Source organism: Neltuma alba, unplaced genomic scaffold, assembly GCF_004799145.2.
Source record: "Neltuma alba isolate B1F8T4 unplaced genomic scaffold, ASM479914v2 tig00006107_pilon, whole genome shotgun sequence".
Lineage (NCBI taxonomy): Eukaryota > Viridiplantae > Streptophyta > Magnoliopsida > Fabales > Fabaceae > Neltuma > Neltuma alba.
The window spans coordinates 38,021-60,306 of record NW_021634352.1 but is presented as its reverse complement, the minus strand read 5'-3'; the positions used below and the strand labels follow the sequence as shown (position 1 = coordinate 60,306).

The following is a 22,286-nucleotide window of genomic DNA, read 5'->3' as shown; positions in this document are numbered from 1 at the left end:
TATGTCCCACCCAAAAAATTTGGTCAATGAGATTATTTGGTGATTAAACAGACAGACAACTTATAAATACTACATTTGGTCCTAAACATATAAAAACTGGTTTTTACTATGCTTTACATTATAAACTAAGTCTTATATTTAGAATTAAAGATAACAGTTATTTTATGTGAAGTCGTACTCTTGAGATTTAGAATTAACGCGAGTTACTATATTAGGCTTTTTGCAACGCAGATCCTACCATGTATCTAATATGTACTCTTTTTATTCCTACATATATGTCGCTTTCTAAAAGATTTTTAGTGTTTAAATGTAAGTTAGTTTATAAATTGTTTTGTCAACACAAGCCCCTAATCCAAAAGTTATGGAGAGAATGATTGAGAGATATACAGTTAAGATGGAAAACTCCAACTAATTATAACTCAAGTCCAGAAAAAAAAACTTTCAACTAATCTCGATTAACTTTTTGTGATTTAACAAACTTTAACAATTTTTATCCATTTATGTAAAATAATTAAAACCAATTAGAGATGATGAAGCGACTAATATAAAAATACTAATAAATTGTGCTATTTATAAATTACAAACAACACCACTCATTTATCAAATTCCACATAACGCGTGAAGCTCACTTTGATTTTAAGAAAAAAATAATTATGAAAAATAAGAGAAAATGCAGTGTATTCAAAAGGGACAAGAAGCAAAGGTGCAGTCACGTCTAAATTATGGATGAAATGAGACACATGGAAAATATGGGCATGTGTAAGTTGATTATAATAGGGGGGGCCATATAGCTCATAGCTATCATCTGGAAAGTTGAAAATGCTTTGTTTCATTAACTACTTATCCTCAAGTACACCAACTTGCAATCTTAACCCTTAATTAGGGCCCAGATGGATCATATCTGAACAGACCCTAGGTCTATTTTTGAATATTGTGACATGAAAAAATAACAATATTACTAATACCCTTAAATTCCACGGAATGCTAATTTAATTTTTTTTTAATTAAAAGCACATATACTAATGGTTTGAGGTTAAATAAAATCGAACCCGTAACTTCCCTTTTGCAGCAGAGCTCCTATATTACTAGATTACAAAGTTATTGGCATCAAATGTTGAATTTTGCTAATCATTCAACAATTTGGAAATATTTTTCAATTCACCAATATTATTAATTTTAGATGTAAAAATAAATACAAAGCCATGAACTTCACTTAAGTAATTCATCTTATTCAAATGGTAGGCATCAATTAGCCAGACAAAATGGTACATTCCATATGAACATTTCACATACTTTATTTACATTACTTTAAAAAAGTTAAGATTACCAAGTTAGGGAAAAAATGAGACTTACCCAAGTCTCACTTGATTATAAGACCATCTTCTTCTAAGAGTAGTATTTTAGAAAATCAAATTGAATCAATTATTAATTTACATGATAAATTACTAAATAATCTAATCATCACACTGTTCAAAATACCACATAAACCAACTGGCTTAAAAATTGGTTTGTGCTGATCAATTGTGTGTATAATCATCCCACATCTGGAAAATTTGAACTAGTCCTGATAAAAGGTTGCTTTTGTTCAAGCTTAGCTAGGGCCATGCATTTAAATGAAATTCATTATATGTTTAACCCCATTTCCTAGGTATGATAAAGTCATGTCCTCCAAATGATGACTAAAGAATATCCAGATATATTAACATTTAATTATCATCAATTTGATGTGGATGGAATTGCAACCAATCAATAAAGTGTAAATTATTCGTATTGATTCAAAAAGCAATTTGATTTTGAAAACATCCCCAAAAACAATAGTGAACCTAATTTACTGTTCAAATGGGGAAGTGCATGAACTGATGCAATATATGTAGTGGAGCATCCCATGAGTTTGTGACAGCTGATCAATTGAAGAAATTTTCTTGTGCATGTGTGATAATTAATTAAATATGAATTGGGGAGTTTGAAGTAATCTCCAATGAGAATATAGAAATTACTTCGTTGAAATTAAGGACATGTGGCTGAAGATTAGATAGGTTTGAGGCAGCCAACCACTTCGGGACATATATAGTGATCAATATAAAAATTGGTTAAAGATGCATGTGGATGCAACGTGCAAACACTGAATCCTGCTTCACAACCTTACACGTATTCCTCTAATTTCAAACATTTGAAGAGATCACCACTGCCCCGCATCTCATCCATTCAATATTCTCACATTTCTCTCTGACAAACTAACAGACCAATAGAAACTAACTGTTTGATGTTCAAGTATGATTCAGTTTAAGTAATATTACTTCCTGTATTTAATACTCCTCCGATTTTAAATATAAGATCTATTTTATAGTATAATTTACACTACATAATAGGTTTATATTTAGAACCGGAAAGAGTATAAGAACTGGATAACTAATTTAGAAACATTAAGAAAATTAGTTAAGCTAGTTATTTGTGTGATAAATATTCATTATCTATCCTATATAAATCAGGTATATTGAAACTACCATTCGATGGAACCTTTAATATGTGTAATCACCATAGGTATTACTTTGAGAAAAAATAGATAAATATGAAAGACAAAATAGATTGTAATATTATAAATTTAAGTTCAAATTAAATATCCAACTAGTTTTTATATTAAGAATTGGATGTAGTAAATAACTCTCTTAGTGTAATTTTTTAATTAATAATTTATCTAAAAATTTGATTATTGACAAAGTACAATAATATCATACAATCTATTTAGCCAATTCCATCTAAGTAGATAAGGCTTGTTGTATTCGTAAAACTCAAATAATTAATACTCCATCTATTTAACTACTTTGAGTAAATTAATTAGAAAGCCAAATAAATTAGTTAATTATAATAAATATATTTTCATAAAATATCTATTTATAATGTTAGATTATATTATCTCTGGTCTTTAATATAAGAGTTAGTTGAACATTCAATTTGATCTTAAATATAAAATCTCAATCCACTTTGCCTCTCATATTTATTTATTTTTGTCCAAAATAGACGTTGTAATTGTTACGTATGTTAAAAATTCTATCAGATAGTACTTATAACTAATATACATGATTAGTTTCATACAATACCTAATTATCACAAATAACTAACTTAACAAACTTGAAGTGATCACCACTACCCCTTAGCACATCCATTCAATATTCTCATATTTCTCTCTAACAAACTAACAGGCCAATAGAAACTAGCTGTTTGATGTTCAAGTATGGTTGAGTTTAAGTAATATTATAAGTTTGGGTATTTAATATAGGCCCCAGATAACCAATTTACAAATATTAGAAAAACAAGTTAAGTTAGTTATTTATATGATAAATATGTGTTTTTATATGATAAACATGTGTTATCTTTCCTAAATATATTCTTATAAATCATGTATATTGAAACTATCATTTGATGAAACCTTACATATGTAATCATTTTAGGTACTACTTTTAAAGAAAAGAAGATAAATATGAGAAATAAAATGGATTATAATATTATATATTTAAGTCCAAATTGAATATTCAATTAACTTTTATATTAAGAATTAGAAGTAGTAAATAACTCTCTTTGTATAATTTTTTTTAATTTAGCATAACTTTTTTAATTAATAATTTATCTAAAAATTTGATGATTGACAAAGCTCAATGGTATCTTACAATCTATAGAGCAAATTCCATCTAAACAGGAAATGCTTGTTGTATTCGTAGAATTCAAACAGTTCATACTCTCTTTATTTAACTAGTTTGAGTAAATTAATTAGAAAATCAAATAAATAAATAATAATAAATATGACATGATTTTTATAAAATTTTTATGTATAATGTTAGATTATACTATGTTAAATTGTGACACACGTATATTTGTCATTTCTTTGACTGGTCAATTAATAAGTTAATCTCATTTCAAGACCGTAAGACCTTCAAATAGTAACTCCGCCACCCAAATCCCTTTGTCCCTTTGCTTAATTAGCGCCAACTGGCTCCAGAAGACGACAATACTCATTATCATGAGAATTTTTAGTCCTATTATATTCTTATCTCTGTCTTTGTCATAAATTAGTACTCATTCCACTCTAAACTTTATAATCCACGCTTTTACAAATCCAACTCAAGCATGATTTGATGTGAAACAGTACAGATATAATCATGGCTTGCTTAATCGTTCAACTCATATTAGAAAGATAATCTCAGTTCATAGTTTTTTTTTTTTTGGGACCAGCAAGTTCATAGTATATTAATTAAAAGTTTTAAATATAATCTGATATATAATGATAATTGCTCATCACACACATATGCATAGTTTGAATGATTGAATTTTACGGTTAAGGCGACCAATAAATAATTGAGGTTCAAAGAAGTTAGCATGCGCATGATCACCAAAGACTGAAAAGACAGACAGATGAATCAGAGACATCTGATTTGACAGAAGAAAGATACATAGTATATGTGAACAGTACTTGCTTCTTCTTTGACTGTTTCTTCTGGATCTGCTAAGTACGATCCCAGATAAAAGTTCTATTTTTTTTATTTATTATTTTATATAATTTTTATTTTGATTTTAAATATAACATTTCAATATATTTTATTTTTTATATTTATATATTTTTTAAGGTAGTTCTTTTAATAATAATAATTCTAACTAATACATTTGATTAGTAAAAATATTTTTTTAAAAAATACATATTTTTTTTTGCCAACAAAAAATACATATTTATTACAAATAACTAACTCAATATATTTTTTTAATCTTTTTAAATTAATCATTTTATATGCAGGATTTATTTAGTTTATCTTCTTGTCCGGCCACCTCCTTCTGGTGTCTTCATTATTATCTGCTCCGTAAACGAAGCTAGAAAAAACCCCACCCAAATCATTGAACCCATCTCTCTCCTTCCTTTTCAAAGTCTTCCTCTGTGAAAATGATCACAGCAAGGCAATGGTCAAATACAGGAAAACAATTGGCAACAGATTACTGGTTGGTTATGATGCAGCGAATTAAAACCGCCATAACATGTCAATATCAGAAACTGCAATTTCTTCTCCCTATTTTTCCTTATCTGCCAAACATGCTACGTTGTAGGGATATAGGGATCTATGTATATAGATATATAGTAGCTAAGCCTTAGACTTTGCTTGTGAATGATTCTTTCCCAAAACGTGCTTATTTTCGTCCACTTACTCAACCTTTTACCTTTTTTTAACCTTTAAGGTTTGAAGTTACCTATTCAATTCACCTTGGAGATTCTATTTTTGACTCATTCGGGTGGAGTATTCGGACGCCTCTAAACTAGCAAATTTTCTTTTCTTTTTCAGAATTTCGTATTGAGTAAAGTTTTAAGTTTTGGGTGATATATATATATAATTTTACTTAATTTTCTTGACTTTTTAACTTATATTTAAAGTGTTTTTGTTGCTTTATTTTCTATTTGATGATTAATTTTTTATGAGATAGAGTTAGGTTAATTTTTATAGATTTAAAATTGAATTACTCCTTCTATTCTAAATATAAGATCCACTTTATAGTGTAATTAACACTACAAAATAAGTTTTATATTGAAGACTGGATGAGTATTTTGATTTTTATGACTATTTTGATGTTGATACCATCTAAATATAAGAATATTTACTATCTTGTATCATTTTCTAATTTAAGATAAATGAAGTCTCAGAAAGAACATATTAAATATTAGATTTTAAATTTTCCAAAATTTATGATAAATTTTATAAAATTTACAAATTTTTTTGTTTCAAAAAAATATTACTATCATTAAGAAAAATAATTACATTATCTATATATATGATTTTCATAAAATTTAAGCATAATTTCTTAAAGAATACGGTAATATAATTCTTAAAACCTAATAAACAATTTATTTTATTAAAATAAATTGTTTATAAAATTTTCAACTCAAATTTGACTGGAATACTAAAAACTTGCATGGATTCCAATGAATCATGTGAAAAAAAATACTGGAAAAATAAAACAAAATTTCATAACTTGTTAATAGGGCAACTTCTTAAAGACTCCAACATAAGAATAAATTCTTTTATGTATGGCACCTTTGAATGAGAGGAAAAATTGGAAGAAAAGAGCATGAGAAAGAAAACAGGGGGAGAAAACACATTTGAGCTTGTTTGACTAGGGAGACAAAACGAGAGGAAGATAAACGTATGAGGAAAAAAATAATATGTGAGGGCCAAAATTTTGTCTCTAAAAGTGAAGAGATTTTAGGGAGAAAACTCTCGCCCCCAAGTTGGCCTCAACTATTTGAGTTCAATAACTTAATACTTATGTATAAAAAAAATAACTTAATACTTATTTCTCTGTCTTGAATTTTAGAGTTAGTAAAGATGTTTATTTTAGTTTTAGATGTAAAATTTCAATATATTTTTCCTCCTAGATTTATAGTTTCTATTTTAAACTCTCCCTCAGGATTTTCTACTAGGAGATTAGTTTCTTATGCAAATGATTAATATGAATACTTTACGAAAAAACTAACCCGTAATGATTAATAATTTAAAATCATTATAGTTTACCAAAATCAAAGTTTTAATATTGAATTATTAGATGTAGCTAGATATTTTTCCCATAAAAGAGAAAAAATAATAACTTTTTTTTAAAATGCTACTTCTTTATTTGGAATGGATAAATTTCTTTATTCCCAGAGAACCCCAGAAAAAGGAATATGCCCATTTATATTTTGTATTCATACTAATTATTTTTTTAAAAAAGCTTGATCCATGTGGTAGCAAAAATTGATGTGAAGAAAGAGATAAATGTAAATTGGAAGAAGAATAATTAAGAAAGAATATGATAATATACTCATTTCATCACACTTCCACCTTTGCTATCAAATCAATTTCGTTCTCATTCTTTCACTATCAAAGCATATCTAAGCGTCTTCAGACCAAACTCCTCATGGACCATTAAAACCTTTAACTTTCTTCCTTTACCATTCAGGAATACTCACTCTTTCTTCTTTGATTGCATTATTCCATTATCCTACAAAACCCACCAATAATTGCTCTAATGATTCACTCATTTTTGCTGTCTTTGTCTTGGGTTTTTCTAATTTTGACTCCATTACACAAATAAATCAATCAGTTCTTTGATGAGTTAGTCCTTAAGATACTATTGAATCGTCATCAAAAATGATAAAACGAAGTAGCAACTGCAAATCATTTCACATTACTTGGACTGGGAAAATAGACTTCAAGGGAATGAGTCATTACATTGAAAGGCCATTACAATGATATGATGGATGATAGAGGAAAGTGTTTTTCATTCCACTTGAATTACTTGAACAAGTTGATTGATTGATTGAATTGCTATATTCCATTTATTTCCTGAATTCAACTTCACTAGAATAAAACGTATCACATTATTGATCAGCAAGGATTGGAACCTCTAGTAAAGGATTCGAATATTATTCACTAATCTTGCATGCATAAAAGTAGTGCAGTTTGTTTCACACTGCATATGGGGGAAAAAAACATGTTCAGCATATAATAAAATTTGTAACATTGCACAACTCATTTATCATGCACTATGTAAGCAATTACAAGAAAATGCGTCTAAATTCATGTACTTTGGTTAATTGGACAGAAAGGTAATGAAATGCCTTCAACTTCAATTTTTGGTACTCAAGAATATGCACAAAGTTGATTAGATGCATGATTTGATTTTGATTCTGCTTTATAAACCAGTCCTCAAGAAGGGGAGAGAAGACTGACTGGCTTACAGGACATGTGGCCCTTTTCAGTGTGATCATAGACAGTGTGTACTACAAAGGAATATCATGCTTTAAATTAATTCTCAACGTCATGGAATTTGATTCAAACTAAAGATGCCCTAGAGCCACAACAGTGTAAGCCTACCAAAGACTGGAATCTCATGCTCAAGAGAGAAAAAAGCCCGATACATCAGATGGCAAAGGAACATTTACCATCACAAGGTTTATCTTTGTTTCTTATTAAATTCAAAAGATTTGGGTCCTAAACATTACTCAGCCCTTATCAAATTCATCCACTCTAATGTTTCCTTCTGTGCATATAATTCCACTTTCTAAGGTTTGCCTGCAATGAAACCCTCTGCTGGGGAGTCATAGTAGCTTTTACCAATAGCTCAGGCCATGTCACCAGTGACTATATGAGACTTCTAAAATCATCAAAATGTAGAATGAGAGAAGCTGCATCCCATTAAGTGAGTCTCATCCAAAACTGCATCAAACATGACATGTTTGGTATATAATTTTTCCTTCTTTTTTTTTATGGCCTGGATCTTCCACACGCTTTTTCAAGCACAACTCATTTCATCATTTGGCTGTGGGCTAGGCACTAGTAATTCAATGAATGGCCGCCTTTCATTCATAGTCTTGAAAATTTGTCCCCCAAGAATTCACCTTGTAATCTCCATCATCAAAGTTGTTGTACACCAACAGAAAAGAACTTCTCTAGTTTGACTTTGAATATAAAATGTTTGGTATTTAGTGAGATGCAACTTGAAAAAGAACACAGCTGGATTAAACACTAAGAAACAAATTTGATCATGTGGTCCAACATCCGTCTGTCAGCCACGATGAACAAATTAATTCACCAGAACAGCACATCAACTGATGATCATGTGAAACAGAGGATAAGACAGATTACCGATTATTAGACAAATGTTAATACATTATAGGTCAAAAAATCTTTTCAAGCTTTAGATTCATTCAGTTCAACTGAATTGACCAAAATAAAATGACAACCAGAATCAGAACCCTTCATCACCCACAGAGCCCATTAAGAAAACGAGACCACAAACTGCTCAAATTACTTCATTGGGTGTAAACAAATACATTGAAGAACAAATAAGATGCTTCAGAGTTCACATTACATAATCACACTAGAGTGTGTATATGTATAACCAAGGAAATACTGATTACCCAAACGAATTTACATGTCAATACCACAGTATCAAAGTGAAAGTTTGTACATGCAATCTTTTTTATAAAAAGAAAAACTAATTCTATATCTTTGTCAAGTGAAATTTGGACAAATATTAACCATTGATCTTCCTGCAACATCAAAGCTATTCATAGTCCGCCATCAAATCCTATTTCCCACCCTTACCATAGCTGTCTTTTAAGGTCACTGTCCGATTAAAAATTAGTTTTTCAGGAGTGGAGTCCTGGTCGACCACAAAATAACCTGGAATTGCAGATAGAATAATCACAAATTACGGTAACAGACAAAAGAATCCTAATATATTGGTACATGCATTCTGCAGCGTGCTCATACTTGTGAAGTGAGACAATACCGGGCTTATACAAACTTTATATCAAACCTCTCAACACATGCATATTATTCCAACCATGACACACACTTCCCTCACCCTCCGTGTACTCTTGCTTCAAAACACTAGCAATACAAATTTTATGTATTTATTTAAAATGAATTCGGAACTTTCGTCTATAGTCAGACTGCTTTTGCTCTGACGAGTCCAGCACCTTCAAAGTCACAATAGTTTAGATTCTGACTAATTTAGGTTGGGCATAGACCCCTGCAATTTCCCAACTTGACAAGTGCCTCTTTGAATTATATAGGGAAAACCATTTTAGTGCCTGTTTGGCATCACTTATTTTCAGCTTATAAGTAGCTTATAAGCTCTATAAGCTCGATTGACACAATTGGGTCTGTTTGGATCAGCTTTTTTGCAATCGGGCTTTTGTCTGAAAAGCTACAATAAGCTATAAGCTAAAATTAACAGCTTATGACTTATAGCTTTTGAAATATGGAGAGAGAAAAAGTTAAAAAATTTATTATCTCTTTTGGTTCTTATTATAAGCCTCAAATAACTAATTTGTAGATACTAAAAAATCAGTTGAAATTAGTTGAAAGTAATGAATAAGTTAGAAATATATTTTTATTTTTAAATATGCTCCTAAAAATATACTTTTATTTTTCATGTTTCACTTTATATTTAAAATATTTTTTATGACTTCTTCATATTAAATTATTTTAATTTCATTGTATTATGTGAAATTATTTTTTTAATTATGTTTCATTATTTATTAAAACTCATATATATTTTGGTCATTTTACAACCAAACTTACTTTTACTCAATCATAATCCAAACAACCTTTTACCAATCTTACTTTTGCAATCTAGCTTTTCTAGACTTTAATCCAAACATAATTCAGCTTATCCAATTTAACTTTTATCCAATTTCACTTCTCTATAAGCTACTTTTTTAATAAGCTACTTTTTCAATCACTGATCCAAACGGACCCTTAAAGGTACCAATACTATTCCTTAATTTTTAATTTGGTACATATGTGTTGTTGGCATCTTAATTTTTACACGTTTTTATTGTGTTTTTAATACCTGCAAAATGGTTTTTCCAATTATATATTCATGCAGTTATGTATGGACTCAACATATTCTAGTCAGTATTGCTCACTTTACATGTATTTTGAAGTAAACTCGCAATGAAACTTGAGTTTAGGCCAAATTTTAAGTGGTCTTTATGGTTTTAGATTTTGCATGGAGCTAAAATCCCCAAATTAATGGAATCGAGAAGGAGAGCAAACATCCCAAAGGGAAGAACTAGGTTGAGGTTTGAACCATCCAGGTCAAATTTAAGAGTTCGGGGGGTTTGAAGATTATTTGAATCCTATGCTGTCCAGCAAGTCCCCAGCTGCACCACTGAAATTCAGCACATTAACAGTAAGGCGATGCCAGAGCACTGACCTCCCAATGCCACAGGACTGGCTTTAATTTCCTATTTTGCAAAACAAGGATCTTCTGCCTAATTTTTTCATCAATAAGCAACTGAAGTTTCATTGGACAAAATGAAGAGAAATGGAGCCATGAAGGAAGTCTGGTGTTGGGCCAGAGGTTTTGCAGGGAAGAGAATGATGGATGGTGAAGAGGAAGATATCCTCCCCTTCCAGTTCTCTTATTAGTAGGTCGATTGCATAAACGCTCGTCACTTGCCATACTGTATTGAATCACCCTTTTCTCAATTGTGTTTAGGATTTGCAGTTAATGCTTTTGTCCTATTGCCTTGATTTCCGGGTGGATTGTTGAATTCTATGTACATGCTATGGAGTATATGATAACAAGGCATTCGACAAAGGTAGCTAAGGACTTGACACTTGCCATAGAGAACATGCTACAAGGAAATCAACAAAATGCTTCTTAGGGTAATTGGTGTTTAACAAAGTCAGAGGCATATGATGTTGATTTACCTTGAATTCTTCTATTATTGAGCACTCATGGATCTAATACAATTGGGAGAGACCAATTTCGGCTACTAAATTAACCTTCAAGCGAGAATAGTTCAACAAATTGGATTCAACTATTCACGTAGTAGATATAATTTGAAGATAGTTGACCATAATGAATCAGAATTCAATATTGAACATGAATAATTAATCTAATGCAATTGCCAACATAGATTTAGCCTTCAGGAGAATTGAGTTTTTTCTTTAGAGCCTTTAGTTATGTCCTAGAGTTGAATCTTCATGTAATTCTCTTGAATGTGCTATCACTTCCTAGTAACTAGGGAAACTGGGGATAGAAGGTAGAAATTAATGCACATGCTGCATTAATTGACAAGTGAATTAAGGTTATTCCCTCCATCCCTTATTATAAGATCTAATTTTTTGAATGAGTTTGTTCCTTTTTATAAGATCCTCTTTGAGTTTATCTGAGCATTTAATGTAATATTACCTATTTTACCCCTAATTTAACATATTTAATACATTCTCTTTCTTTATTTATCTCACTATTACTCTCTTACATTTGTCCATTTATATATAGAGGTATATTTGGAAAAAAAACTGCATTTGCTACATATTAATTACTTTTAACTAATTTTAACTGTTTTCTAAAATCACGCAATTTAGTTAAAAGGATCTTATAATAAGGAACTGAGTAGTATTAAGTAAGGCTTCTCAATCCCATAAGGAATGGAGTTACATATACTCCAGAGTTTTCGAAATATAATGTAGGTCGAGTATTCTAGGTCTCCATAGTTACCTTGCGAAAGCCTTTCTAAGACTATTGAAATTGGAGACAACACGGGCAACACCAGATGATGTGTCATTAGAGCTTGACAGGACCACATTCATACCATGTAAAGAACTACTCTATTGGCTTTTGCTTTAATATTGCGGGTCCAAGAGTGCTAGTTATGTTATTATATAGTGATATTCAAATAAAAAGAATCAATGAAGGTTGCCAAATTTACCTAATCTTTCAAATTGGAACCGCTCGCCAACTTTCACATTTCGTAATGAGTCCAAACCATACGCACTTGGGATTACAACTTTGGATTGGGGGTTCAGATCACCAAGCCAATCATCGAGTTCAGCTGGATTCTAGTGCAATTATTAGAATAAACATAGCCAGTCAGCTCTAAAATAAAACAGAAAGGTCATTTGATTGAGGAGAGGGAGATAAAAGATGGCCAACCTCCGATAGGAAAAGCTTTTCAAACAACCTGACTTCAATCCTGAGTGGATCAACTCCAGGGGAAGGTTGAGGAACCCAATGAAGAACACCCTATACATCAAGATTTGTTCATGATTAACCAACATTGTCACACAAAATCCTAGAAAGCATTGTCTTTAACATTATGATTTAGCAAAAACAATTAACCTTAGGCTTTGTCTTCTTTGAAGGATCATATTCAGCATGGATTTCTAAAATAGTCTTGTTGTCATCAGCTAGAACAACTTCAGTGCACTTTATAGGAAAAGCATATCTGCACCGAACAAAGATTTTGAATATCAGCTTATATAACTTCTCATGTACACATGACAAAATATAATCTGCACCTTGTACTAACCTTAGTATCACCGATTTACCAGGAGCAAGACCATAATAGTCTTTGGAATCTTGCATCCGAAAATCTGAACTTTCAATGTATACAACATTGGTAAATGGAATCTAAGAACAAAACAAAATCCAAAATCAGTAACAATGTAATGCATTAAAAAAAAAAATGCTAAGCACAGAAGCTCATACTGTGAGGGGATACGATGATATAGATTAATATGGTAGGCGTTGGTGCCAATGGATGAACATTAAATAAAATTAGTTTAGTCAAGCAAATAGGATGGAATGTTAACAGACTAATACTCTATAGACATTGCTTTCCAGAAAATCGACTTCACCTTGTAGAAAGCAAATGCATCATCAGCCTGAGCATCAGGCCATTTCTTTGCATCCACCTCCATAGTTGAGTTCGCTTCCAGATTAGTAATAACAACCTAAAAACAACAAACAGCTTTTAGCTAATTAAACTCAACAGTATGCTATGGAAGAGTCCATCTAAGACGTGTACCTTGAGTGGATGTAGCACGGCCATTGTGCGAGGAGCCTCCCTATTCAGTTCTTCCCTAACATGATACTCAAGGCGCTCCACAGATATTAAAGTGCCATCGCTGTATCAAAATGATCTCTTTTTAAAAACAAAACCAGCCATAACCATATTCATATATTCAAGTATGCTTTTAAATGCATGCGCAGTAAATAACTATTCATTTCTTGCAAATGAACAACAGCCTCTGTCAAAGCTTTGCATTTGTTATTTCACAATAAAAGTGAAAACTCATGGAGCAGAGCATGTTCCAACTATAGTATCCGCCTGGGAAGAGGAGGGGCGGCCTCGTTCAAGCAAACAAATTTCATTAATTACATTAAGCAATGGATAGTTATTAAGACAAAGCAAATAAAGTTCTAAATATCTTTCCCATGAAAAATAATAGCAGCTTTTTTTTTTTTTGGCATATAGTGTTCTCTTCTTTTTAACTTTTTACTTGGATCAAACTACCTAAGTTGTCAACACTTATGCCATCTTAGATGATTTACACTTCACCAACTTGTAAACATTTTTAATGATGTCTGTCTTCAAAATTTTAATGCTTCTTGTTATTCTTTTATGAAATTTCATAAGACCTTGTTAAAGTATATCAATAATTTCATTCATCATAAAATAAAAAATAAATTCTACACGATTTATCCTTTATGCTTTATGCTTTAAATTCAATTAGAATACCAGTTATCCGACCAAAAAAATAATGAATAGCAGCATTTAGCATTTTCTGTATTAGTATTTCCACCAGAACATTATCATCAAAGTTAACAGCTTAACACAAGCTTTGGGAGGGTTAATTTTTTGAAGCAATGTAATGGTACATTATATTATATTTTACATATACCTATGTGGTTAGCAGAAATAAAAATCAAAAGAAATAGAGGGTTTTGAAGTCAGTTTACACTGCAATCAACTTGATCAAATAAGAGTTAACCAGAGAAAATGTCAGCAAAACTTTCAAAGTCACATAAAATACAAAATTTCAAACAATTGATGTATGGAATCTGAATCAATGGCCAAAATATTTCAAGTGATTCTATCGTCTGTAGTAAAAACTAAAATTTTTATTTTGTACAACTAATTGTCAACCATGATGGTGGTCACATGAATAAATAAATTCTTTATGCATTCATATCGTACCTTCTAGTGATTCCAATTCCTCGAACAAAAGCATTGATTGCAGTCGGGGTCAGACCTCTCCGCCGCAAACCTGCTAGTGTCATTAAGCGTGGATCATCCCAACCATCGACCCACTTCTCCGTCACGAGACGATTTAGCTTTAACAGCAAGACATAATAAAATTAGGGCAAAAAAATGTGTTATGAACAAACTTTAACATGTTCAAAACAATTGCCTCACCTTACGCTTTGACATAACTGTGTTAGAGATATTCAACCTTGAATATTCCCAGACATAAGGTTGGTAGAGTCCCAAAGCATGCAATAACCAATAGTATGATGCACGACGAGTCTCAAATTCAAGTGTGCACAGCTGCATGATATATGCATAAACTGACTAAGAAAACATAACACTTGGAAGGATAATAATAGATCATATAAAGTGGCATGCATTTGAAGTTATAGAATAAGTCAACAAAAACGAATTGGAAAGCTAATAAATCATGAGAAACTGCCCCAAAGAGAATAAGTGAAAAGCCAAAGAAGAAATATTACATCAAAACAGCTCTCAATCCCCTTGGAAAAGACATGATTTCTAGCCCAAAGAGAATAAGCAAAGCCACTCTAACCCAAATACAGTTAAGTAAAATAAATAAATAAATCTAAATTAAAATCCATGCATTCCACACCATGGGCACCCCTAATTCAAGTGCCTACAAAAAAAATAGAGCCCCTGACAACCAGTCCAGCACTTATAATAGGGTGCAACTTCAAAGTGCAAAAGACCAAGAAAGTTTTGAAAGTGCATGTAGACCAGTCCAGCACTCGCTAGAAAATGGTTGTAAATTTATAAAATGATGAATTAGAATGAACGATTTCACTTACTTTCTCAAGATATAAATATTTTAAATTGAAAATAGCACATTGAAAAATTTCAGTGAAAGCGGACTTACTGAATGCGTGACGTTTTCTAGAGAGTCCACAATGCAGTGAGCATAATCATAACTGGGATAGATGCACCACTTGTCTCCAGCGTGAGGATGAGGTGTAAACTAAAGGCACGAAGCATTCACACCATAAGATTGTGTGATCCCCATGAAACTTTAACTTGTATGCAAACATATTTGGTTGCATGCTCACCTTAATACGGTATGCAATGAGATCATACATATTGTAATTATCACTCTGCATATCTTGCTTCATTCTAAGTGTCGCTTTTCCTTCTTCAATAAGACCAGTTCTCATATCTTCAAAGAGTTTCAATGATTCTGCAATTGGCCTGTCCCTCCATGGACTGTTCAATTTCTTCTCCCTATACTCTTTTATCTCCTCTGGCGTCTAAAACCAGATCATTGAATACTTTGTCATCATGGAAATTAAGCAGAATGAATTAAGAACATCATGCAATTATCTTATCCTCTATCAGTTTGTACAGTCATTTGATACACATCAATTTTATCCCAGCCAATATAATTTCATGCAAAATGAGACAGCTGCATTAAATTGCAAAAAGGCTAAGAAATTATGCTCTGGGCGAGTCATAGTAGCTGATATATTTATCCCATCCACCACAGACAAACCATTTAACAGAACAGTTTACCATCTATATTTGTGTCGATATACAGAGATGTTCTATTACTAACCTGATGGTCAACATATGCATGACCTCTTCTTATGAGCTCCACAGCTAATTCATACAGTTCTTGGAAGTAATCACTGGTATAAGTAATCTGCATAAAGTGCAAATCTCTTAGTTAAAAAAGCACAACTTCAGCAACGAAAGAGAAGTCACCAATGTAAACTAACATACCTTCAATGGTTCCCATCCCATCCACCTCACAATCTCTTCAATGTGATCAATATATTCCTTCTTTTCTGCTTCAGGGTTTGTATCATCATACCTAGATCAAAGATCATATTAAAAGTTCCTTTAGAGAGCTGATGGAAACTTCGTAGACATTTATGATGGTCTATAAAAAGCCAAACCTGAAAAGGCATTGATATGGGAGCTAATAATCACGATGCAAACCAAAGACAGAGGGAGTGGGTGGTTGGCAGGGGCCATCCCCCATCCCAAGAAAAAAGTTTTCAATTTTTTCTCAGTATTACACCAGTGTTATACATTTCCAGCCCCCCAAATCCAAGCAGACTGTACTGTATATGTTTTTCAATCTCAACCTCTCCATAACTAAATCATGAGGCATTCCAATCTTTAAAGTTTAATTTAAACTAAAATAATGAAGATGTCAAACGTTAAAAACAGTAATAAAATTTAAGACTTGTATGTTTGAGATGCTAAACACACCCCAACAGACAATCACCAAATGTAGTGTCCCGAGGACCAACATCTACCGAGCAACACCAGTAGCAAATATTTATATAAAAGAAAATCAATAGTGAACATAGTCACCTTAGATAGCACCCTCCACCTCTATCTTTCGCCAACCCGAAATCAATAAACATTGCCTGAGGAATAAAATTGTTAATAAAAAGGGTAATATATTAAACAGCATGTCCATATCATAAATACACATTATGTACCTTGGCATGACCAATATGCAGGTATCCATTTGGTTCAGGTGGAAAGCGGGTCAAAACACTCCCACCCTTTGCTTTTAAATGTTTTTCAAGAAGCTCCTTTCTATCCACGAGGTGCTTGTCAAGAATCTCCTTTTTAGCTTTCAAGTGCTTGTCAAGAATCTCTTTTGTATTGCAACACCTCAGAATACTACCATTGCTAAAAGGTACTTCAGTATGCACCTGAAAATAAACAAAATATCCATGAGCTGTTCCACCTACAAGCTAATGCTACTGAAAGCTGAACGCTTCACCAGGAAACCCAACGTATAGGAAAAGTCATAATCTTGACAGTCAAGAAGGCTTCATAAACTAGAAAGTTTTGACATAGTTATAAGCCACCCCACTGCATGGATACTATCACATAAAGAGATCAACTAACAGTACATTGGCATTACTTAACAGCACAAAAGCAAACTAACAACGTGAGGCATGAGTCTACACAACACAACATGAACATAATTGAATGAATATGAAATTGATAGTTAGAATAAAACAATTATATACCTTACAGTTTTCCTCGGGATTGGGGAATATTAAAAATGGATTTACATCTTCTTCGGAGGGCTTTTCTGGAACAGGCACATCAGCCGCCTTAGCCTATATGAGCATGTTATCAAATTTGTAAAAATCCTCCTCCACGCATGACATAAAAATAAAAGGTAACAAGAAAATATTATATATGCATATTGCAAAAGAACTCACATCTACTTTAGCAGGTTTCTCTTTCTTCTTTTTTACAGGTTTTTCATCATCTGCAGCTGTCCTTTCACCGAGCAGTTCATATAGCTTAGCATCCATGACTTGCTGCGACCCAAAAAAAAAAAAACAGAGCAAAAGAGCAACGATTAAAAGCACTATCATCAATTATGATATAAAGAGACTAGTTATTTTCCATATTAGCTTTCTTTCAGAGCCATTATTACCTTGACAACTTTAGCATCAGCCCATGGATGCCTCTTGCGTACATGCCCCAGCAATTCACCGACTAGCAAAGAGAGAAGTTAAAAAAAGAGAGAAGTTAAAATTCATAAGTGCTGAACAGGTCCATCGTTCAGAATTCATAAATGTTAAAACTCATTTATGCCAGGAAAAAAGAAAAACCATCATATATTAGAACTGAGATGAGATTAAATAAATCATAATATAGTTGATTGGTGCTTAGAGGGGAAAAAGATGGTAGTAAACCTTCTCTTCCATTCCCCTCCACTTTTAGACCTCGCAAACAACATGTGGATATCTTAAACTATAAATTACATAGTGAATATCTATGCTGCACAGATAACAGTTCACAAATTCAATAAACTCAAATGCAGAAGATTTAGAATTTTAAGATATAGTAATAAATAGTCAATAATTTTGAATTAAAAACAGTTTTACATTATTAAATTAGTAGATTCCATGAAAATAGGAAATTGGACACCTACCGTTAGTTCGATACCGTTGCTCCATAATAGTAGACTTCTTTTCTTCCACCACTTCATTAACAGTCTGTTCAATTTCTTCCAGTGAAACCTCAACACCTGCTCGTATATGTAAGAAATTAGAAACACAATCAACACTAAATCAGCACTCAACATTGAAATCAATATAAGTGGAAGGAAACAAAAAACCATTAGCAGTATATTTAAGACAATAAAAAGGATTGGATGCAACAGTTAATTTTGTGACATAGCTCTTTCTACCATACCAACGCCACAAGCTTCTTCAAACTTCCCCAAATCAAGGTTATCTGGCCCCAGAGCAGCCAGAAAGGGCAGTGCTGCATCCAACTGTGCTGGTGTTTTTATCTGCAATTAAAACTGTAGTGAGTCCAAGACTAATACTCCAGTATATAAATTTATCCAAGTCAATTCATATGAAGTGGATTTCGTGATAAAGGTATATCAAGTAAGTAATGAAAGATAATAAGGAATGACATAATCACATAAGATAAAGAGCAATGACAATGCATAAGCCAAGTATTAAACAATGAAAGAAACTATTCTGAACACCTTTGATGAAACAACATACTGCAAGAGTGTCGGACGATGCACTAAAGCATTTGCTGGGTACTTTGTAGCTACCTGCCCCATAAGTTAATGGCAAGAATTATTGCTACAATTATTGAGAGAGAAAAAATGACAAGAAAAACAACAATATGAACAACTTTTATTTAGTAATGTAGAGTACAGATATGATCCTATCACTTATCCGACTGTTGCTGCATCCAGAAAGAAAGAAAGGCTTTTTTATTTTCCAGTAATCCGTCCAGGCAAAATTTACTGCAACCCACGATATTTCTTACCGTGTAAAGTAGATTTCCGACGGTCCGATTACATCCATCGGCAACACCAGCCTTAAAATACCCAAGAACCAATAAAAACGTAAAATTAGTCCACAAAAGAAAAACTTCAAAATTTACAGTTGAAAATATATTAGAGATTTCACTCCGGGGAAAATATCCTTCCACCATGAACTAAGTTTCTGATCGAAACAAAGAGGTTTATTACCTCATTAATGACAGCAGTGAGATTGGCTGTGACTTTGTTGTTAGCAATTGTGTTACGAGCCGTGCGCTCGTCTAAACTGATCTTCAGAAATAACTCCAAGCATTTATCCTTATCGAAGTTGTCATCTTTGGTCGGCATTCTCTGACAATCAGGAAAAAAAGACACTCAAAATGAGCATATACGTTGAATTGGGAACCGCCCAAAATTCTATAAACCAACGAAAAACCATAAAAGTTTCCCCATTTCTAATAGAAAAATGCATCGAGAAACCAAAAATGCATCGAGAAACCCAAGTCAGGAATCAGAAGTTGCATGTGCTTCAGAAGTTATAGATTTGAAAGGAGTGGACTAACCGCTGGTTGCAATCCAGTAGAGAGACAGTAACTTCACGAGGATGGTGAGTCAACGGCGACAGCTCAGAGGTGCATAAGGCAGCGGCGGGGGCGGAGAGGCGACCCAGCAGAGGCCAGCGAATGGAGTGAAGAAGTGGCGGAACAAAGAGAAACAAATAACGGGCTTAGGTGCGATGGGCAATAGGGGGATATTAGAAATTCAGTGCGTAAGAAGATCCGATAATGAGAGAGGAATCCCAGGCAAAAAAAAAAAAAAGACAATGAGAGAGGAATCAGATGCGCTGTAGCGTGGGTTTGCCACCGGTTTGGCGGTTTTGGGACGACGGATTCTTGGCTCAAAGATTCCCTGTTTCTTCTTCAACGTGGGCTTGAAGTATCGACTAGCTTGGGCTTCACGCACATGGGCTCTCTCAATATATCATCGGTAACGGTTTTATACTGCAAGAAAGAAAGTCGCTGAAACAATTGACCACTATCTATCTATCTATCGATCGATATATTCTATAAATGTTGTGGCTGGCCTGCGATTAGTCCACATAGTTTTCATCTATTGGCTCATGTCTTTTAATTATTTGTTGTGGCTGTTTTATGATTGGTCGATGTGGCCTTTCCTGTGGCTTTTTATTGTTAGTTTCTATCGGAAGTTGAGGGGTTAGGAATTTAAGATTTCTTTATGGCGATTAATACTTAAGATTATTCATTTTTGGGGAGTGGAGGAATGAGTTTGTGGGAAAAGTTAATCGTTTCAGGAATTTATGTTTTGTTTGAGGCAATTAATTCTCATGATAATTAAGTTTTTTGGGAGAGGACGCATGGGTTTGTGGGAGATGTTAACCGGTAAATAAGTGGAGGATTTAATGCACAGTGCCGATATGACAGCCTTTGGATTGCGATGGTATTCATATGAATTAATAAATCCTAAGGGCTGTGAAATAGGGGGAAATAATTATTGAGCAAAATATTACACCTAAAGAGAGTGGCTTTTACATTCTATTGGGCTGTGGTTGTTGATATCATCAAATTTCTTTCAATCTATTGGTTGCCCTTGAATTTCTGCTAATACATGCATCAGTTTTGAATTTTTTGTCTCCATTTGTTTTTGAGAAGTGAAATTTCATTAATGTGTATCTTTACATTTTTCTTTCTATTCTTACAGTATTAGTTTAAGAAACTGCATTGATTCATTGAACATCCCCCATAATAGTATACATCTGAACTGTTTTACATGTCACATTTATTAATCAAGTCCGTCCTTTCCACTCTTTTAATTACAAGTATTTTCGAATTCCATCATTTTCCTTTTCGATGTATGGATTAATGAGCTATCTCTTTGTTTATACACTTCTCTAAGAGGTATGGAGATATCAACCGACGGGCATATGTCTTGGTGATATCGATAAGCAGTGTGGCAATAGTCTTTTGTCTTCAGTTCTCTGCTTTCATTTTCTTTGCAACTAGTCTGCTTATTGATCTGGTATTACATGGCATATTATAATATTTTCACTTATTTTTTTTTTTGTTTTCATGTCTGAACATAACCATCTCCTTCAAGTTTTCATTTTGTGATTTCACTCTTCCCATTTTTTTAAGTTATGGATATTGATATATGGTGCGGCAACTGGTATATATGATATTCTCTCTTCAGTCTTTGTTCATTTTCATTCCATGTTCTTTTTGCTATTATTTCTTTTCCCTCTTCCAGTTCTTCAAAGAAAGGGGACCAAATAAAAGGAAGGTAATATCGAAACCCTTGAATTTATATGTCATGAGGTTTCATGTATTATTTCTTATTTTGTTTTTCCTGATCACTGCCATTCTTCCACTTATTAATCATGATTTGTTGTTAAATGTTAATGAACATGTCCATTTTCTTTGTTCTTGATAGTGGAGGTCGAGTTCAATAATTAGGACAGGGTTCTCCATTTTCTTTCTTTGTTTTTTTCCCTGCAGAGAATCAAGATGGAAAATGCACTTTGGAAAGGACTAAATGAATATCAATCAGAAGAATGGAAAAATGTAAAATACATGCTCATCTGTCATTCATTTGCCTTTTTTATCTCATGGAATTGGAGGGTATTCCTTTCATAGTATCATGTCTTTCACGTATTCTCTCGACAAAAACTTCTGGTGGCTTTTACATATTTGAAGCAACTAACATTTTCTATGTTTGGTGAGGAATTATCATTAGGATAATTTTTCATTTTAAATGCAAAAAAGATATAATGTATACAGGAGAAAATCTTGTATGGAAAAAAGCATTGGATTTATGAATAGGAACAAAATATGCAAAACTTGTAAATAACAAATGTCATTGCGATCTGGGGAAACTTACATAGCTGTTGAAATCTTAGAAGATCTTGGTTTATTAATC

The 22,286-nt window shown here is 32.6% G+C and overlaps 1 protein-coding gene across 2 annotated transcripts; it reads right to left on the bottom strand.

Annotated features, from left to right (window-relative positions):
- Positions 1–8,795: 8,795 nt before the first annotated feature.
- LOC114749657 (glutamine--tRNA ligase) lies at positions 8,796–19,701 on the bottom strand. Of its 2 annotated transcripts, XM_028938196.1 has the most exons (23): positions 19,563–19,701; positions 19,358–19,408; positions 19,065–19,136; positions 18,761–18,860; positions 18,498–18,593; positions 17,997–18,058; positions 17,776–17,877; positions 17,578–17,670; positions 17,035–17,253; positions 16,904–16,959; positions 16,304–16,394; positions 16,137–16,223; positions 15,634–15,831; positions 15,447–15,545; positions 14,735–14,866; positions 14,516–14,652; positions 13,343–13,442; positions 13,173–13,268; positions 12,845–12,945; positions 12,655–12,760; positions 12,469–12,558; positions 12,245–12,374; positions 8,796–9,197 (listed from the first exon to the last, which is right to left on the bottom strand). In XM_028938196.1, the coding sequence occupies exons 1-23, from the start codon at positions 19,698–19,700 to the stop codon at positions 9,103–9,105; spliced, it is 2,451 nt and encodes an 816-aa protein (XP_028794029.1). In that variant the 5' UTR covers position 19,701; the 3' UTR covers positions 8,796–9,102. The 2 variants fall into 2 exon arrangements, with proteins under 2 accessions (XP_028794029.1, XP_028794030.1); XM_028938197.1 differs by lacking the exons at positions 19,358–19,408; positions 19,563–19,701 and having other exon boundaries at positions 19,084–19,098.
- Positions 19,702–22,286: the final 2,585 nt, after the last annotated feature.

Bases quoted from the DNA above. Each gene is read 5' to 3' on its own strand.
- LOC114749657 (XM_028938196.1), bottom strand. From the start codon at position 19,700: ATGCCGACCAAAGATGACAACTTCGATAAGGATAAATGCTTGGAGTTA. The intron at 19,409-19,562 runs GTAATAAACCTC...GGGTATTTTAAG, and splicing joins TCACTGCTGTCATTAATGAG to GCTGGTGTTGCCGATGGATG. The intron at 17,254-17,577 runs GTATATAATTGT...GTTTATTTTCAG, and splicing joins ATCCCGAGGAAAACTGTAAG to GTGCATACTGAAGTACCTTT.